The sequence below is a fragment of the Corapipo altera genome, unplaced genomic scaffold, assembly GCF_003945725.1.
Source record: "Corapipo altera isolate COAL_440 unplaced genomic scaffold, ASM394572v1 52b, whole genome shotgun sequence".
In the NCBI taxonomy this organism is placed as follows: Eukaryota; Metazoa; Chordata; class Aves; order Passeriformes; family Pipridae; genus Corapipo; species Corapipo altera.
Genome location: NW_020884922.1, coordinates 3,458,737 through 3,477,011, shown reverse-complemented (window position 1 = coordinate 3,477,011; position 18,275 = coordinate 3,458,737). Strand labels below are relative to the sequence as shown.

Genomic DNA, 18,275 nt, shown 5'->3' with positions numbered 1-18,275 from the left:
CTATCTCTCTGTCTAAACAGTTTGGGATCTATCAATTGCAAATGGGACTGTTGCATACATCAAGGGAACAGAATACTAGCCTAATGGTTGAAACAATAATATGCAGCATATATATGGGTTTATAAATTTTAATACTGAAATTATATCAAATTATGATATATATATTCTGTGCATTACTTTGGTATAAAGAGAATAATATATTATCTTCTGCTCTTACAAGCAGCTGTATGTAATAAAATTGTGCCACGGTTTAAGTCTTATCCCTATGCAACCACCTGCTAACTCCCTCCCAGTGGGATGGAGGAGAGAATTGGAAGGATAGAAGGTAGAAAACTCATGGAGTGAGGTAAAGACAGTTTAACAGGTAAAGCAAAAGCCACACACAGAAGCAAAGAAAAACAAGGAATTAATTTGCTGCTTCCCATGGGCAGCCAGGTGTTCAGCCACTCCCAGGAGAGAGCAGGGCCCCATCACATGCAATGGTTACTTGGGAAGACAAACATCCTCACTACAAACATCCCCCCTTCCTTCTTATTCCCTCCATTTTATTTACTGAGCATGATGTTTATGGAAAATTCCTTTGGTCAATTTGAGTCACCTGTCCCAGCTGTGTCTCCTCCCAACCTCACATGCACCCCAATTTCCAACTGCCAGTGTGGCAGTAGAAAAAGCAGAAAAGGCCTTGGCTCTGTGTAAGCACTGCTCAGCAATAACAAAAACATCTCTATATCATCAACCCTGTGTTCAGCACAAATCCAAAACACAGCCCCATACCGGCCACTGTGAAGAAAATTAACTCTACCCCAGCCAAAATCAGCACAAATAGTAAGTCTTTCCAGTATTATTGAGAACAGCATACAGAGATCCAAACTTAAGGCCTATCCCCATCTTTAAATTCTGGGATAGTCTCTCTCAGAGACACTGATGTTCTCTTCTAAAAACCCATTTGACCAGTATGTCAAAGATGTTCATTGGGCATCATGGAGGAATCTTTTTCATTATCTCCAGAAAAAAAAAAAAAAAGAGTTTATGTGAGAAACATTAGGGAAAAAAATATTCAGCAGACCCTCTATCCTTCAGTAGCATCTAATATATATCAGATTCTAAGCACACTTGAATATGTTAATTAGGGAACATCAGTATTATTATCCAAATAAAACAGGAAGAGGATAATGACTGAAAAAACGATCTGGACTTAAACAATATGTTGAGTAGAAGTGATCACAATTAGCAGAATAGTTCTGATTTCAGGCATAAAGTCCACATTCTTCCTCTTGGCAATTATTACTTTATACTGTCCTGTTTATCATAAAACTCTACTTCGGGTAAATGCATCTTGCATATATGAATTTTTTACTCATATATCCCTGTCTCACTCTGTAATTCTGCATGCATAATATAAAAACATTTTTAGAGTTAAATTGTTGCTGAGAACAAGAGCAAGAGTTTTTTATCATCACATTATTAACACAAGAGAATGCCTCTCTCCCTCCTGCTCCTTAGCATCAAGTTAGGATGCCAGCTGAACTTCTCAGAGACTACACATATAACTGAGGAGCACTCAGAGCCACTATGTACTGAACCCATCAGCTGAAACCGGAGCAAAGGGCAGCAAGCAGAAAAAGTTAAACAAAAAAGGTTAGACTAATTACATTCAGTTTGTTCCCATATAAGACCAAAAGTAGGAAATAAAATATGGTGGAATACAAGAGGTGAGGAAAAAGGAAAACTATTTTAATTATATTAGCTGTAAAAGATATTATATCTGTCTAACTTATTTCAAGCTCACAGAATAAATACTGTAATGAGGTCATAGCTGGGCAGAAGAGGAATGCTGCCAGATTACACTGCTCTGGAGGCCAAATTCCAAGGCAGCTGGAGGTCTCTCTCTCTCATGCGCACGTGAGGGTACCATTTGTATGGAAACACGTGAGCAAGCTTGCTCTCTTCTTTTGCTTCTCACCATATTTAAAGATCTATTAAGGTCCTGTTTAGGAAGAAACTAAATTTATTCAATGAAACAATTTTTACTTTTATGTTCCAGTAAAATGTAGCTGCAGAGGTTGAGAGCCTTCTGGTGCCTCTTGGTACAATCACCTCAAGAAAAAGGGAGGGAATTCCACCTCCAGCCTCTGGTTAAAGCAGATCTTACTACATTAGTGCCAGTAGAGTCACAGTTTCAAACAATGCCAAGTAGCATTAACACAAACAAGTGAAGAAAAAAACTTTCATACTAATGACAGTAACTAAAAGCAAGGTACTAAAAAACCATGAAGAGGCTCAGGTCATTACACAAAGATTTCACCATCTTCAATACTGTTTACTGCAAGTACAACCAGATATTTTAATTCAGTAGTCTGAACGGACACCATCTTCCACTAACCTGCCTTTTTGAGTTCTATTTTGGATTATTACAGTTTTTTTGCTATAAAGTTAGTGACCACAAAAGAAATATGCTAACATAGCACAATGACTATGATTTGACAAAGTTGCAAGCACCTGGACAAGCTCTGTCATGCTGCAACTGCCATGTTCCATGTTTTTTTTCAATAAGAAGGAATGAATACCACACATTGGCTATGACCATCTGAAACCAACAAAAGACTTCTCAACTGTTGCTTCAAAATGCTCAGTATGTATTTTAGAGGCTACAGAATAAAAATAAGATAAAAGTTTAAAAGACAAAATAAAATTTGTAGCATAAATTCAGGAGATCTTATAAGGATAAGCATTAAATACTTTCTTACCTGTCTGATGTTGTGTCACTTGTTACTTGATGCTTTACTCCTGAACCATTCTTAATTGAGTCTTGTCTTGTGAGCCCTTGAGATCTGTTTTTGTCCAAAGCTTGTGTGGATATGTCACCTGGTGGTCCTTGGTACTGAGGATGCTCCTGCAGCTTTGCTTTTTTCTCTTGAGGTGCTTCCTCGTTCCGCAGAGCTCTAATTCCTTCTTGGTCAGGCTGCTGTGGTGCATGTGATCCACTGTTATAGAACCAGGCTCCTGATTTTGTGAGGATTTCTTGTTGTTTTCGGCACAAGTTACATACCCACATTACCTGTTCAGACATTTAAATGTAAAATCTGTTAGCTTGTAAACACTGTATACAACGTCTTCATCAAGTACACATCAACTGATTGTTGCCATTTCCAAAGGTAGAAAGAATACAGTTTTAATTCTTTCTATTAAAATTACAGTAGCTTAGCTACAACATTATAAAATATCTCTGTACAACCTTGGAGGAGATTGTTTTAGAAAAATTAGAAGCAAAAATAATTTTAGTCTTTTCTTGTTTCATTATTTGAAACACAAGGAAAAACCACAGATAGAAGCAACATAAATGAAAAGGTTCTACATCTTGACATTCCAATGGCAATATATTTAAGTTCTAAAAAATTAAGACTATAGTTTGAGGATGATAGAAAAAATGAATTAAGAAATCATTAAGCTTTTAATACATTCTCTCACTGAGTAAGGAACTTTGGAATAGATCCTCTGCTATTGCAAACAAGTAATTTTATAATTCTCCAAAACGCTCACTGGTTTACTTCCACGGTGGTCTGCATCTTATGTTTATATGAAGAAGCTGACTTCAAGAAGTGACTTAATTTTCAGAGCAATTTTATATTAAAGTCATTTTGTAAATAAAGTAGCGCAATGTATAAGATGATGCATCTCCCTACTTCATAGCCAAGATTTACCTTTCATTGTATGCTTACTAAATTATTAAAATTATTACACATTCCCAGTTGTGAGATCCTGTATATAGTAATGAGGTTTTTTAATAATCTAAAATCTACTTGCTCGCAAAGCTTTTGTATCTGATCACCTTAGTCACACGCCAGTGCAGCAAACTGACAGCACCAATTATCTGTAAGTCAATTTCATATTCAGTTATTATGTTATATGAGAATAAATCAGGATGTAGTGAATCAAATACAACACACCACTCATGAACACAATGGTACATTCAAACTGATTATTGTGTTATCTTGAAATTTTGGTTGTAGATAGCATTATTTCACTGCAACTTTAATCCTTCACTCCTTAATCTTCACTTTTCTTTAGCCTTAGCTTGGCTTTTTTTTTCTTTTATTTTTATTCTTCTCTTTCTGCTCCTTAAATATCTTTGTCTAAGTTCATAAACAAAATGGTACCATTTTTACTACATGTTCCTTGAATGTCTACGCTCAACCTTCAATGTAGTTATAATGTCTCTAATCCTACACTAAGATGTTTCTTTTTCAAGGGTGTACAGTTCAGGAAATTCAAAGGTTTACATTAATGTTCTTCATTATTCTTTTAAATGTAGTTGGCTCCATGGTTGAATAACATGGAAGATGTAGTTTATACCTCCCTAATACATCTAGCTCAGTCCACTAGAAAAGGTTTCAGAAGCCTCAATCTGTGTCTTATTCTCCAGGCTGTTTTCTAGTAGAAAATTTCAACCATGGTCTCTAGCCAAACTTTGCAAAAAATGTTTCGATGAGAGCTTCATGTAGAGGGCTACCTGGATGCAAGATTCATACTCAAGTTAAACTCACTGACTCCTTCATTCACAAATTGTCAGGCTGGGGTAGGAAAAGGAGGCATCCCTTGCCCATTTAATGGTGGTGATATGCCCCATCCTGGTACACTGCCTAATATTTTGTATAGGGCTGATACCATCTATGAGAACTCATGCCTGCTTACACCAACAAGACAGAATAAACCATTAAAGCACTGAGGGTAAAAAAGAGAAGGACTCTTTAAGTAGTGACTTGCTCCCTGAGGTAGGTTAGATATCCTTAGATGACATTCAAAGGTCAAAACTGTGTATTCTTCAGGCCTGGCCACCACTAAAATACAAATTCAAGAACAGGTCTGTTTTACCGTTACTAGTTAAGTTAGAAAGTACATGAAAACGCCAACATAAAAGTTCAGCACCCAAGACAGAAGTATTCTTGCCCTCTTTTATTAATAGCAATTAAAAGGCTTCAGTATTTCTACTTGGTTTGTACACAGCTGAAAGAAGTACTAAACTTTCCACGTATGTGTCAGTACAATAAAAAGACCGGATCTAAAACAATTGCTGAAGTATACAAATATGTAACAACTTTAATGACAATGAGATAAAATGCCCAACATTTTTTCATGTGCTATTTCTATTAGTAGATGTCATAATATCACAAAACTAGATATTATAGTCAAAACACCTGGGCAACTACGTCCTTGGCTGACAGCCATATTTTGTCCCCAGACAGTGCACTCCAGAATGATTAGTATTATTCTCTTGTACCCAACAGAATAAGAGATCCTTGTGAATGAATATGATTTCATATCTCCTCATCTAAAAGTAGAATCAGGAAGAGGACTCCTGACATAACCTGACAACTGAAAAATTTACTTAGAGTATTTCAGGTTGAAAAAAATTCAAACACATTGCATGAAAAGTGCATATATTTATGCATTTTGCAGATCTTTTCTGCTTTTCTAAGACTGTCTAATGATAATTACAGCTAACATTTCTGATAAAGCCCTATTTTCAATGTATTTTCAATATGCATGATTTCATAGTGTTGACCCTAACAGTCATAATGTGATTCAAATAATCACACACAATAAGAAGAATGGCACCTGTCACACAGACACAAATGTATGTGCTTTCAGTAAGCACAAAAATTACAAGCCCTCAAATAGTACTGAGCTAAATTGCTTCTCCATCTTATTGCTGCGATGGAAACAGTCTTGCAATTTAAAAAATACCAGTAATTTTTAGTGCAGACCCCTCAATCAAATGAAACACGCTTGTAAGGTAGCATTATAAGAGCACAGATGGGAAGGTGGCATATTCCTGGACAGGATTTCTCCTGCTCCCAGGTGCCTGTGACAGAGCACTCAGCAGGTCACACATGCAGAGCAGGTCTGTCCCTGCCAAGTCCCCACAGGATAGAGCATTTCATGGGACTGTGAGGGCAGCACAGCAGAGAAGAAGAGAGAAGACTACCCAAGTGGACTGCATGCTCAATACACGCGGTTTTACAAACCTGTGAAGAACCACAGAATTTTCCCTTCTAAAACAGTAATTAAAAGAGTTCATCCCTTACATCAGAAATCTGCACTCCAGAGCTGGCACAGTACCTACTACACCCGTTTGCAACTCTCCTGAGCACCACCCTAAGGACTTCAGCAGTTGTGAACACATTTTGTACATAAACGTCACTGTTGCAATTTGTGGGTGTCAGTTCTTCACATGGGGACACTCCCAATTTGAAAAGGAAAATATGGACAAAAATCTGCTCTCCAACGCTGAGTACTAGTTCAAAACTAGAATCTCAAGTGCTAGTGGCACTGGAACGGGATGTGCATTTCCGTAGGAAAGGCTGAAACACCATCTAGTGCCTATAATAGGCATTGCTGAAGTTCTGTTCAAATTAACTTCTCAAGTGTGAAAATAGCCGCACTAAATATATCTAGCCTGACATTTTCCCATCAAAGCTTATATCCATTTTTTTAAAAGACAAATTTCTTTTCTTTTATACAACACTGTAAAGAAGTATTCCGAATTTGGATTAGACAGTTTACTTTAAACCTTCCTTCTGCTTTCCATTCAGGAAGGTTAGTTCCATACAAGGAACAAACAAATTCTACCTCATTTTTTATTTCTTCACTATTTCTTACAAGACTACTCATAATATGCTCTCACTTCTGCTAATAGCTTTATCACATAATATTAACACTTTGTTTACATAGGTCCATAAAACAAATTCTGCAAAACCTACAATAATCAGTCATTTCACATCTACGCATCAGAAATAATTAATGCACAAAAAAATCTCTTCCTTGCCTTGTCCTAAATAAGACATTATAATTTTTTGCTATTAGATAAAATTTTTCAAAACACGTTTCATACACCACTTTAAATTCAGTAAAATGGAAAATATATTCATCAAGAAATTACATCTGCAGATATTTCAAGAAAAAAAAAATTAATAAAAATATAATACGACAATCATGTTAGATAATGTGAAAAGGCAGCTACCTTACAAAACACCATACACTGTTCCCCTAAGTAGAGTGATAGATGGCCTATCACTAACTTCTAATAATAAAATGGAAATAATACTTTATTTAATATTAGATTAAAAGGCACAGTATATTTGATATATTTGATTACACATCAGTTTGAGTTTGTTAGTTTAGACACTACAACCTAAGGAATAATTACACCAAATCCTCATCAGCCTTCAGAACACTACTCAGGTGTGTTGAGATGAAAAATTACACTAGAAGACTTCTATAGTATTGTTGTTTTACCAAATCTATTAGAGTTCACCTGCTTGCCAACAACTGTTGTGCTTGCTGTTAGTATTCTTAAGCAAATTTCACATGGTTTAAATATATATGTCTTTTTGTGGTTTTTTTTGGTTCTTGTATTTTTTGCAGGATACACTTCCTTAAACATTATACAAGGTAACAAGGCAACATTGAAAGGAAAGAGGAGACACATGGAAGAGTAGGAAAACCCTTTGCTTGGATTCAGCATCAGGGCAAATAATAAAGATTACTAACACACTGCTCCTAGTCCTGTTTTGGGTTTTTTTTTTTTTTCCAATCTGTTCCAGGTGCAAAACAACTTTATTACGTCATGGAGCAATGTTTGAAGTCGCGCTGTACCAATGAAATTTCTTCAAGGCTGGAGGACATCTCTCCGTTAGTCACTATGTCGCTGTGGAATAGACACTGCGGAACCAGCACTGGCACCCAGGACCATGAGTCAGCTTCCTCTGTGCAGTCACAGAAATTACGATTACATAGCAAATCTATGCATCTTTAGCTAATATAGCCCTAGTATCAGTGGGGGCCAATGGTATATATTCCTTACCTCTAGTCCCAATTTCTGCTGATCTTTCCCCATTTGCCTATTTGAAATATAACGGTGTTTCCAAAGAACTATAAATTTAATAAGTTGGTGTCTTGGTTCTGAGACTGTGAGATTCACTTTGAACATTATCTCCCCAAAAAATGAGATGGAACTGCTTTTCTGGTTATTGGTTTGTTTCAGAATACATTAAAATCTGCCACAGTTTTCCAGCAAAATAGCAATAGCACTTAGTTTTCCCTGTCACAAGTTAAACTTTTTAGTACTCTCCTTAATATTTAGAATTCAAAGCTCCTTGAATTAGAATAGAAACTGCTTGAAGTTAGCTAAAACATAAAATTTTATCTATTTGGTTATATTGCCAACATGGTTCATGTTTGTCCTAAAAAACCAATAATTCCATTTTGCTCCCGCCGTCTGAAGTCTATGTTGTCTCTTACAGATAAAAGTACTGATTTCCACTACTGATGAGGGAAAATTTGTATTGTTTTCCACGAGGTTCCTCCTTTAAAAATGTTAGTTTTGATATTCCTTTCTAATGAAAGCAACTGTCTATAACTGTGGAAGACTTAAATATAGCATGTGCTGTCAGTAGCCAACATTCATATTTTTGGAAAACACAGAGGCTTTTACTTTGGCTGTAGGATTTATCTTTAGAGACATCATTCTAGAGGTTTGGGTCCAGAATACTGATGCATTATTTGTAGCTGCTAAGATCTATTTTAAAGATCATTATCATTATTTTGGAGTGAACAGAATAAATCATATCTACTTTATGCTCATACATTGTAAACAGCAGAATCTGGTTATATTTTTAATGAAACAGAAACTTTTCCAATTCATTTTACTGCTCTGATTGTACAGACAAGATATCATCATGTTAACATGAGGACTCGCCCAGAAGTTTGTTGGGGTTTTTTTTGTGGTGTCAATCCTACTTTGAGCAGGAGGTTGGACTAGATAAATGCCAGCTCCCTTCCAAACTGAATGATTCTATGATCATTTGTAACTCCACATTGGTAACTATTTTTCTACATAAAAATAAATCCCAAATAACTGTCATCAGAACAACTATGGATTTATTTGATAGTACTTGAGAACAAACACTTGCAGTGGTTACAGCAGTGTGAAATTCTCCTTAAAGAGTTTAGGTTTTTATTTGATACCACTGCATGGTAGCTTCATCTATAATCAGAAGACTGTAGGTCATGAAGGATTAGACTGGACATTAGGAAGCATTTCTTTACAGAGAGGGTGGTCAAATCCTGGAACAGGCTTCCTAGAGAGGTCATGGATGCCCCAAGCCTGTCTGTGTTTAAGGGGTATTTGACAACTTGCTTTAAATTTTGGTAAGCCCTGGACTGGTCAGGTAGTTGGACTAGATGATCATTGGAAGTCCCTGCCAACCGAAATATTCTATTCTATTCCATTCCATTCCATTTGATATGGTTTGAAGCTGGCTCCCTGCCAAGTCTCCAAACCTTACCACAAGAGTTCCCCCCCCCTCCCCAAACCTCAGGGAGAAGAAGGAGAAAAAACAACCAAGAAAACCCGAAACGAGAAAGAGACAGCTAAAGTGATATATATAAATATATTTACACTTATGTTACAATTATATACAATTAAAATATATACAATTTCACAAGGGAAAGGGAAGGGGGAAGGGAAAGGGAACAAAACCAAAATAAAATATATATATATCCCAATCAGTAGCCCAAGATCTAGTAACTAAAGAGTTAGCAAAGAAATATCCCACCACTCTCCTTGGGACAACTGAGAGTCGCTCCGGGACGATCGCCAGCAACCTCCGCCTCCCAAGGTCGACAAGGTCTTACCAGGCCTCGCTCCCCACACAACAGACTCAACAGCAGGGAACCTGCACCTCCAAGCCACCAGAAGAAAAGAGAGTGAAGGCCTTCCCTCCTTTCTTCTTATAGTCTGGCTTACGTAAAAATCGTAGGGAATACTGGGTAAATCTGGGTCCTTCCTTGGTTACAAACTGGTCACCAAGGAAGGCCTAGCCCAAATCACCACACATTTCATTCCATTCCATTTTGATACTACACCATAGCAAACAAAGGTTTTATCTTAGTATTTATCCACTAAACTCTATTTATTGAATTGTACCTGTGGGATACCTTCCCCTTTCAATTTCCTTCGGTTAAATTGATGCATTTATTCAAGGAAGTATATTGCAGGAACAAAGATAATTCCTGAATTTGTGACTGTTATAAGAGTTGATAAAGATTACCTGTTTTTTCAATATTTTGCTATGCCACTAGTCTGTGCTATGGTACTGACTTTCACTTTCATACAAGTAATAAAGTTATAATCAGTTTGACTGAATGCCAAAACCGCTATAATGTTTATTTTTCTTATGCCAGTAATGATACATGGATACCTATCCCCCAAAATTGTATTAAATACCACAGGAATTCCAATACCAGTTCATAAAAATGGAAAAGCCTACAATGCTGCTATGAGACCAACATCTCTACATATATTTTAAGGGATACGTGTATTTGCACAGAAAAATTCTTTGCACTGAGAGAGTGACCATACTACACATTTGCTCTTGAGTTTGTAGTGAATGAATATATTATGTATGAAAAGTTATAATGGTCATAAACAACCAAGTCAGCATAAAATACGTATATCACTTCCTGTGCATGCAGTTGCAGTATACGGTGTATATTTACACGGTTCTATCTTTCAAGTATAAGAGAAAGATGTGTGACTACAATTTTTTGAAAGGTATACTCACTCTTTTGTACTAATGCTGTACTCATCTTCCTAATGGAGACAGTAACTCTCTTGTATCACTTTTTTTTTATCCGTATGGCACATACTAGTAATTTTGTTCATACATTTTTTTCCATCCTAGAGTACAACCAACAAGTAAGATATTTGACTAGGAAAACAGATTATTCATGTTCCAAAAATGTAAAAAAGGCCTCCACGTGCACAGTAGGACTAGAAACTGTTAGTTGGAACACTATGCTATGTGGGTTAATATAAGCCAGAGCACATCTTTCCTAAAGGATGCTGTATAAAAAGAAGCAGTTCACATGCTTTCACAAGAAACTGATATTTTTTAAGATATGTAAAGGTGATAATCTGCTTTTTTTCATTACGGCACAGGTTAAACTCCATGTGCTAGTGAAGATAGTTCATAATTCCTGCACAGTGCCATATTGACCATATTCAGCTTCTTCATCGGTTTTTGTGATTTCATGAAGAACTAGAATGGTAGACAGAATTCCAGTGATAAAATAGTTAATGTCACATTGGGTGTGATCTGCACATAGTACAAACCGGTCAGCGTTTTCAAATACAGCTGCATTGCTTCCATAAGGGGATTTGTAAGCCTTCAAAGTACTCCACAGGGCCATGAGGGCTATTAAGTGCAGTGAGTTTGGCATGAAGTAAAACAGTTGTAAGTGAATAGAATATACCTTTACTAAATTTAGCTAATCTTTTACTAAATTTCCAGATTTGTAATAGTCTTAGGAAAGCAAGAGAACTGAGCATACATCTCCTATGCTTTTTTTAGAAAACTAAAGCTCACTAAATAATAATACTAGATAGAAAAAGACCTCATGTATTGATTACAGTTGCCTGCTGCTTCAGAGAAAATAATTTTTAAAAAAACTTCATAATTTAATAAACTTTTATCTTTAAATTAGTTATAAATAATGAGCCCAAAATCTGTAAAAATGCTTTTCCAAGTCCTACAGCTACCATGGAAGGAGTGATTTTCAATTTCCAGTGCTCATATATTCCAAACTAGTTTATTGCTATTTACTCTTGTACTGCTGTTGTCATTAAGTTTAAATAGCTCCTTTCTCTCCTCAGAGTTGCTACCTGATGTTTTTAAAGCAGCCAGTTGCTTACCCTCTCTGCTTTTATTTTTCAAGACCAAATAGTTTTTGCTCTTTCAGACTATGCCTATACTAGCAAGACATAACCCTGTCACAGGGCCAGGTGCTGGCCCAGGACTGCCTGCTAATTCTTATGCTTCCTGGCACCATCAGGCCTTTGCTAACCAGCATCTCCCAGACAATGCCAACACACAGTGAAGGAGAAAAGCACGGAGCAAGAACTAGTCCTAATAAGCAGCTTGGACATGGTTACCCTGTTATGGAAAGCAGAATTCAGGATCGTTGATCAGGACTGAGCCCCAAAGGAGTCCCTGACCTGTAGGTCAGGGTAGAAATTCTTATTAGTTCTTAAATTCCTGATTTTACACTTAGTTCTATTTTATCTCACTCTTTTTTTTACTACTGGAGTTCACAAGGTCATTTGGCTCTCTATTGTACAGTATCCCATTGTTCTCCTGTACTGATAAGTATCCAACTTTGTGTTACTGATGTATTTAATTACAGCATTCTTGTTCCCTACGCCAAGGCCACTAGTGAAAATATTAAAGATCTTCCCCAGTACTAATGCTTGAGGAACTCATCTAGGAAGTTGCTTACAGCTTTCCCCTCCATTTCATTATTTAAATTAGCCCTCACTGTTTCGGTTTAACCAGTAATGTCTATGTTGTCTAGCATCATTTAAGCTTCTAAAAAAGAAGTTAGAGTTAATTTTTACGCTCCAGTTCTTAGCCATCTCTGCACAAAAATGAGTTCCTTGAACTCATCATTCCAACTGGTTTTGCCTATTTGTTCTCCTAATTTCTAAAAAAATAATTCTCTCTGTAAAGATTGTTGTTAGAGCAGCTTTACTGATGGATTAGAAATTTGTGATGGAGGAAAGGCAGTTATATTTTTGGTAAAAAATACAAATAAGCAGTTATGGTTGGAGTAAGGTAATACAAATAGAAATTAGAGTTACTAATTTTCAAAAGCTTTCTAGAAAAGTGATTGATGTTAACAGTTTCTACTACAAATAGAGGATGTCTGAAAATATTAAGGTTTTTTAATAAAATATTATTCCAATATTTTCTTATTTTTGTAGGTATTTTAATAACTATTCATTTGGAAGATAGAAGAGATCCTCCAAATGACATTTCCAAGTTGTTTTATTTTACCAAGACTTTTACTCTCAAAGGCATTGTTAAATAATATTCAAATATCTTACAATTATTTCATTTTGAGACTTTGGTCACCTGAAAGTCTCAATATCTAGGCCTCTTTGTGTTTAAAAATCTGTACTAGTGTCATAGCCTCATTAAGGGACCAGCTAATAAAACTAACAAATGATCTACAGCTCGGAGGTTCTGAGCATATCATTAGTTAACGCTTGTAAACTGTCTGAAGATGAATGGCACTAAGTGTTCACAGGCTATTTAGAAATATAAGACATAATATCAACATCAACAAGAGACCAAAAAGGGAGAAAATGTGATGGGACCACAATAAGCCTGGAGTCTGTATGCAGATGGCATTAAATTGAAATCAATACTATTACACCATTTGCATCATCTGTGTCATCATTCATTACTGAAATTGTCTGAGAAAAATGAAAGATCCAACTCTAATGAAATGTAAGAGAATGGTAATAGAAAAATTGAGATGCTTATCACGCAGTTACTGCTGTATTGAATCCCACATAAACATTCGTCAACTTTACCTGAACTTGCTGCCTAGACTCCAACAATGCAGTCACAGCAGCACAGTTCTCAGTGCAAGCTGCAAAGATGAGACAAAATATAATACATACAGAATCATAGACTATCTCAAGTTGGAAAGGATCAATAAGGAGCATCAAGTCCAACTCCCTGCTCTTTGTAGGACTGCCTAAAACTAAACCATATGACTATGAGAATCATCTAGATGCTCCCAGAACAGTTGTGATGCCATGACCACTTCCCCGGGGAGTCTGTTCCACAGGCTAACAACTCTCTGGGGAAAGAACCTTTTCCTAATATCCAGCCTGAAGCTCTCCACCCCACCGCCGTGTCCCCGTGAGGCAGCCGTAGAATGCAATGAAGTCACCCCTCTGCCTTCTCTTCTCCAACCGGGACAAGGCAAGTGACCTCAGCCACTTCTCATAAGTCTTACCCTTGAGAGCTTTCTTCAGTTCTGTCTCCCTCCTCTGGACTCACTAACAGTTTGATGTCCTTTGTACATTGTGGTGCCCCCAACCCACAGAGGCTTTGAGGTGAGGCCGCAGCAGCACAGTGCAAGTGGGACACTCCCCTCCCGCCAGCTCGCAGTGCCGTGCTATCCAGCCAGGAAACCTACACTGCCTTGCATACTACAACAGCTACATGTTAGGACTGCAAGAGCTGCAGCCACAGTTAACCCTGACAGAACAGTAAGAAAATCTAAGATTAAAAAAATATTCTATATGTAGGTCAGTATGCCTGTTTAATAAATTAAAAAAAAAAATAGGAGACTAAGGGTAGAAAAGTAACAGATTTAGTGACACCTAGCAGAGGTCAGGTATATATTACTTATCAATACGCAGAAGAGAACAATCATATTTAACAAAAGAAAAAAAAGAAGTTATGCACAATGAAATAAAGGAGGTTTTGTTGTTGGGGTTTTTTTATAAATCAGTGTCAAATAATCCCCTTTGTTAGGAAGCCCATCTGGCTAACTGCCCACATTTCTACTTTATATATATTGACAATTTTCTGTACTTCCATAATTATTACTTACTTTAAAATATCTACAGATTCTACATATGCAAAGTCCTTCTGCTACTAGGTGAATGCTTCCCCTTCTCTGATAGTTTAAATTAGCAGGCTTTGAAAATGTTATAAGGATTACTGCCTTCTCTAAAACTAGTTATATTTCCCATTCACTGAGATAATTGTATCTACAATTTAACAATCACTTGCTGTTTTATTGTTCTGTTGCATCATTCCCTGTTGCAGGGAAAGAGAAATATAATGTGGTAAAAGCTCTTTACATACATATTTCATGTATGTGAATTGACAGTACAAAGCACTCATACCTTAGTAAGTCTTTCATTTCCTTCCAAATTCTTAATATGTTAATCCAGATGAAGTAAGAACAGCAAACAAATCATGGACTAAGTGTCTTGAGAAACATCAATAACTGAATCACTCTTCAGAAAGTGCCCACACTATAATTGCAGTTTGCAGATAACTTAACTAGTGGACTTTTCAAAGAATATTACTGAATTATCAACACAATTTTGTCCTGAAAAACTTGGCATCAATATTTGAAGCTCTCATCAGAATAAAAGGCTTTCTAGAAGTACGTACTGGAAACTATGTTTGTGCCTTAAAAAGGACACGGAGTTTGCCTAACAAAGAGCATGTGGCTTGTTAGAAATTCTTTTTAAATAGGCTGTGCAGTTATTACATTTCAACTCACCCCTGGAAGCTCTTATTAGTTTTCCTTGATAGCCACTGAATCTTACTATTGTCATCTCCATGGCTTCTGCTTCTCCCTTCATTTTTTCAGTGTAACTATGGACAATGTTTAGGGAAGCGAGTCAGCTCTATAAGACACCACATGCAGCCTTTATAAATGGGTTAGGTTAAATGTCTAGGGCTTCAAAAAGAAAAGGGATTAAACAGTTGAGATTAAATCCTGACATGATGGTTTCTTTATGAAAGAATTTATATTCATCCCAGAAAGTAAAGTTATATATGTTTTAATTCCCAGTTCTGGACCTGACATAACCCACATTTAACTCCACCGAAAATGAAGATGGATTGTTTCTCCCTGATAAAACCATCCCTTTTTTCCCTAGCTGTTAAGTGTAAGCTTGTAACTGGTGGCATGCTCTCCCTCAAATAATTGCCTTACACAGCAGGCAGCTTATTCTGTGGATTTGGGGCATGAATAAACCCTTACCTATGACAACTATATGGCATGCAGATTAGAACACGCCATAAAGGCCATGGCATTATATTACACTTTCCTAGAGTTGGACAAAAAATAGTAACAAAAATAATTTGAAATACTGACTTGGCAAGATAACAAAACATTTCTGACCCCCTCTAGTGGGCTTTCCTGTGTTCCAGGTTAGCAACACCACCAAAACGCACTAACAGCAAAGGGTTTCAGAAAGCTGTAATAAAACCTTTGAAGTGTTCTGGCATTTCTGTAAACAACCACTAAACAGGATTGCTTTTCATGAGGTGAGAAATATTGGTTTGGGGGGTGTCAGTAAGAGGAAACTCACAGATTTACATAGAACACTTCTTCTTCTGGCCTACAGACACACTTCAATTCAGCTTCAGCTGTGAGAACTGCTGCTCACTCGAGAGAACAGGCAACAGCGTGCACGTGTATCTACAATGTAAATTACACATTTACAATATGTACAGGTCATCCATCTGTTTTTCCACATCACCAGATGTGAAGAAAAGTTTTCCAGGCTTATTACAGCCTTGAGAAAAGTAAATCAACACAGCAGCTCACTGACGGAGAGCATTATCACAGCAACAGGAACAAGACAGCACACTGGGGAAGCAGGTTTGGACCTGTCGTGTCTCCACATGTTTGAAGGAATTAGTGTTGTGTTTCCTATGCTTACCAATTTCATCACTGCAGAGTACATCCAGATTTATGGTGCTGTTATTGTGAGTTGGTTAGACACTGTATGCTTTGAAATCAAATGAATATTTCTCTAGTTAGATCATTTATTTATTTATTTATTTAGAAGCATTTCTGACAAAAGTATCAAAATACCTGAAACAGTGACTGATTTAAAACATATTGCAGGAGATAATATCTGATTAAAGCCTGTTCTTCATCATTAAAGGAGCCAGTTAATCTACAGCCTTCTTTGTTCATCATGTCCCCTATGCTCTATAGGAGGCTTCAATTAGCAGATCTCATGCTGATCTGAATGGTAACCAGTAAATAAAAGTGTATCTCTCTAAAAATCACTAAAAACATGCTTCATTTACACAAGGTTTTCCTTACGCAATACCCAGATAATCTTTGCTGGTAGTGTTGTACTAAACATGAGGAGAAAATATTACTAAATAACACAACTACAATAGAAGTATCAGAATCCTGTCCATAATACTAAATATATCTATGGCAATTTATTGCTTTGGTACAATAAAATTACAGAACTCTAATGTTCTAGCATCACAGCTATTTTATTTCAAAATCTTTTATAAATAGTTAAGATAAATACATGAATAAGTTATAAAACAAAAACAATATTAATCTAGAAGGACTCTGGAAGCACAGATTATGCCCAAAAAAATCTCTTTACAACATAGTCCATAACAATAAAGCATTTTATCTTGAATAGAAGATATTTTAGACATTTTTAACGAGCACTTGAGATTGTTGCCCGAATCTATAGGTTGAATTTTGAACCAATGTTCACTTTTTGCTACACAGCAATGTTAAGAACAATTTAAGCAGTTATGGTCCTCCAAAATTACTGAGGCCAGACATCCACTATAGTGAAAGTTTTAGCCACTCACAATGATGTCCATGACAAAAAGAAGCCAAACAAGGATTAGATGAAACTAAAAAATAATTTGAAGTGAATTAAGAGGAATTTGCTTCACGTGTACCGAGAAAAAACAATTTGTTAAAAAAATATATAATCATCACGGTGTTATAATCTAAAAATTAGCTAATACTGAATACAAAGAGACACTAGACAATTGTACACATTGGGAGAAATAGGCATTTGAAACCTATCTTCAATGTAGAGGTAAAACTATTCTAATCTCTTAGAAAGATACCATATATTGCCTACCTAGAACTGTAAGAAATCCAAATCGTTACAGCAATATCATCTTTCATAATCACATGACCAAGTATCTGAGAGCAAGAACACCTTAATTAAACAGGTCATGACTCTGAAGTTATGTAGCAATTACACTGAAACTGAAAGATGAACAGGTTAAATGAACACTAGTGATTAACACTGACCAAGTTTAAACATTTAAAGATAAATGGGAGGTACATGTATACATAGTAAACTAAATGACTCAGATTTCAACTTCAAGTAATAAAGGTACATCTATGATCCTATCAGTATTAAAACACTGTAGGGATTTATTTTGTGAAAGCATATTATCCCCAACATAAAACAGAAATCCTGTTAATTTATTTATCTATTTGGTTTACAAAGCATCAGTATTTTATTACTTACAGACCTAAAATGCTAAAAAGGGCTTGTGAACTACATGAAACTAATTCTCAAAAAGCCACAAACATTAACACACATGAATTGACTAAAATTGAATTAGCTACCTGAAATCCAGGCTTTTCCGTAGATCTTCTTGATGCTGAATGAAGGCATCTTTATAATAATTCAGACCAAGGAAGTTTTAATTTTCAAATACCCTACTTAGACTTCATAGGTGACATCTTGTTTAAACATCAGATTTTTCACATTTATTTAAATTTCTCCATGAATGCACTGAAGTTCAACATCTGCTGCAACTGTCTATATAAATTCACTCTTGCTATGCTGAAAAACTGTCTTGTCTGTGCATACAATATTTTAG

The 18,275-nt window shown here is 36.2% G+C and overlaps 1 protein-coding gene across 39 annotated transcripts in view; it reads right to left on the bottom strand.

The window, feature by feature from the left end:
- The window catches only part of RIMS2 (regulating synaptic membrane exocytosis 2), a 448,206-nt gene that overhangs the window by 326,401 nt on the left and 103,530 nt on the right, over positions 1–18,275 (bottom strand). For all 39 annotated transcript variants that reach the window (XM_027657142.1, XM_027657165.1, XM_027657167.1 and 36 more), the window contains one exon: positions 2,748–3,058. In XM_027657142.1, coding sequence (XP_027512943.1) covers positions 2,748–3,058 — 311 coding nt within the window. The remainder of the gene's footprint in view (positions 1–2,747; positions 3,059–18,275) is intronic.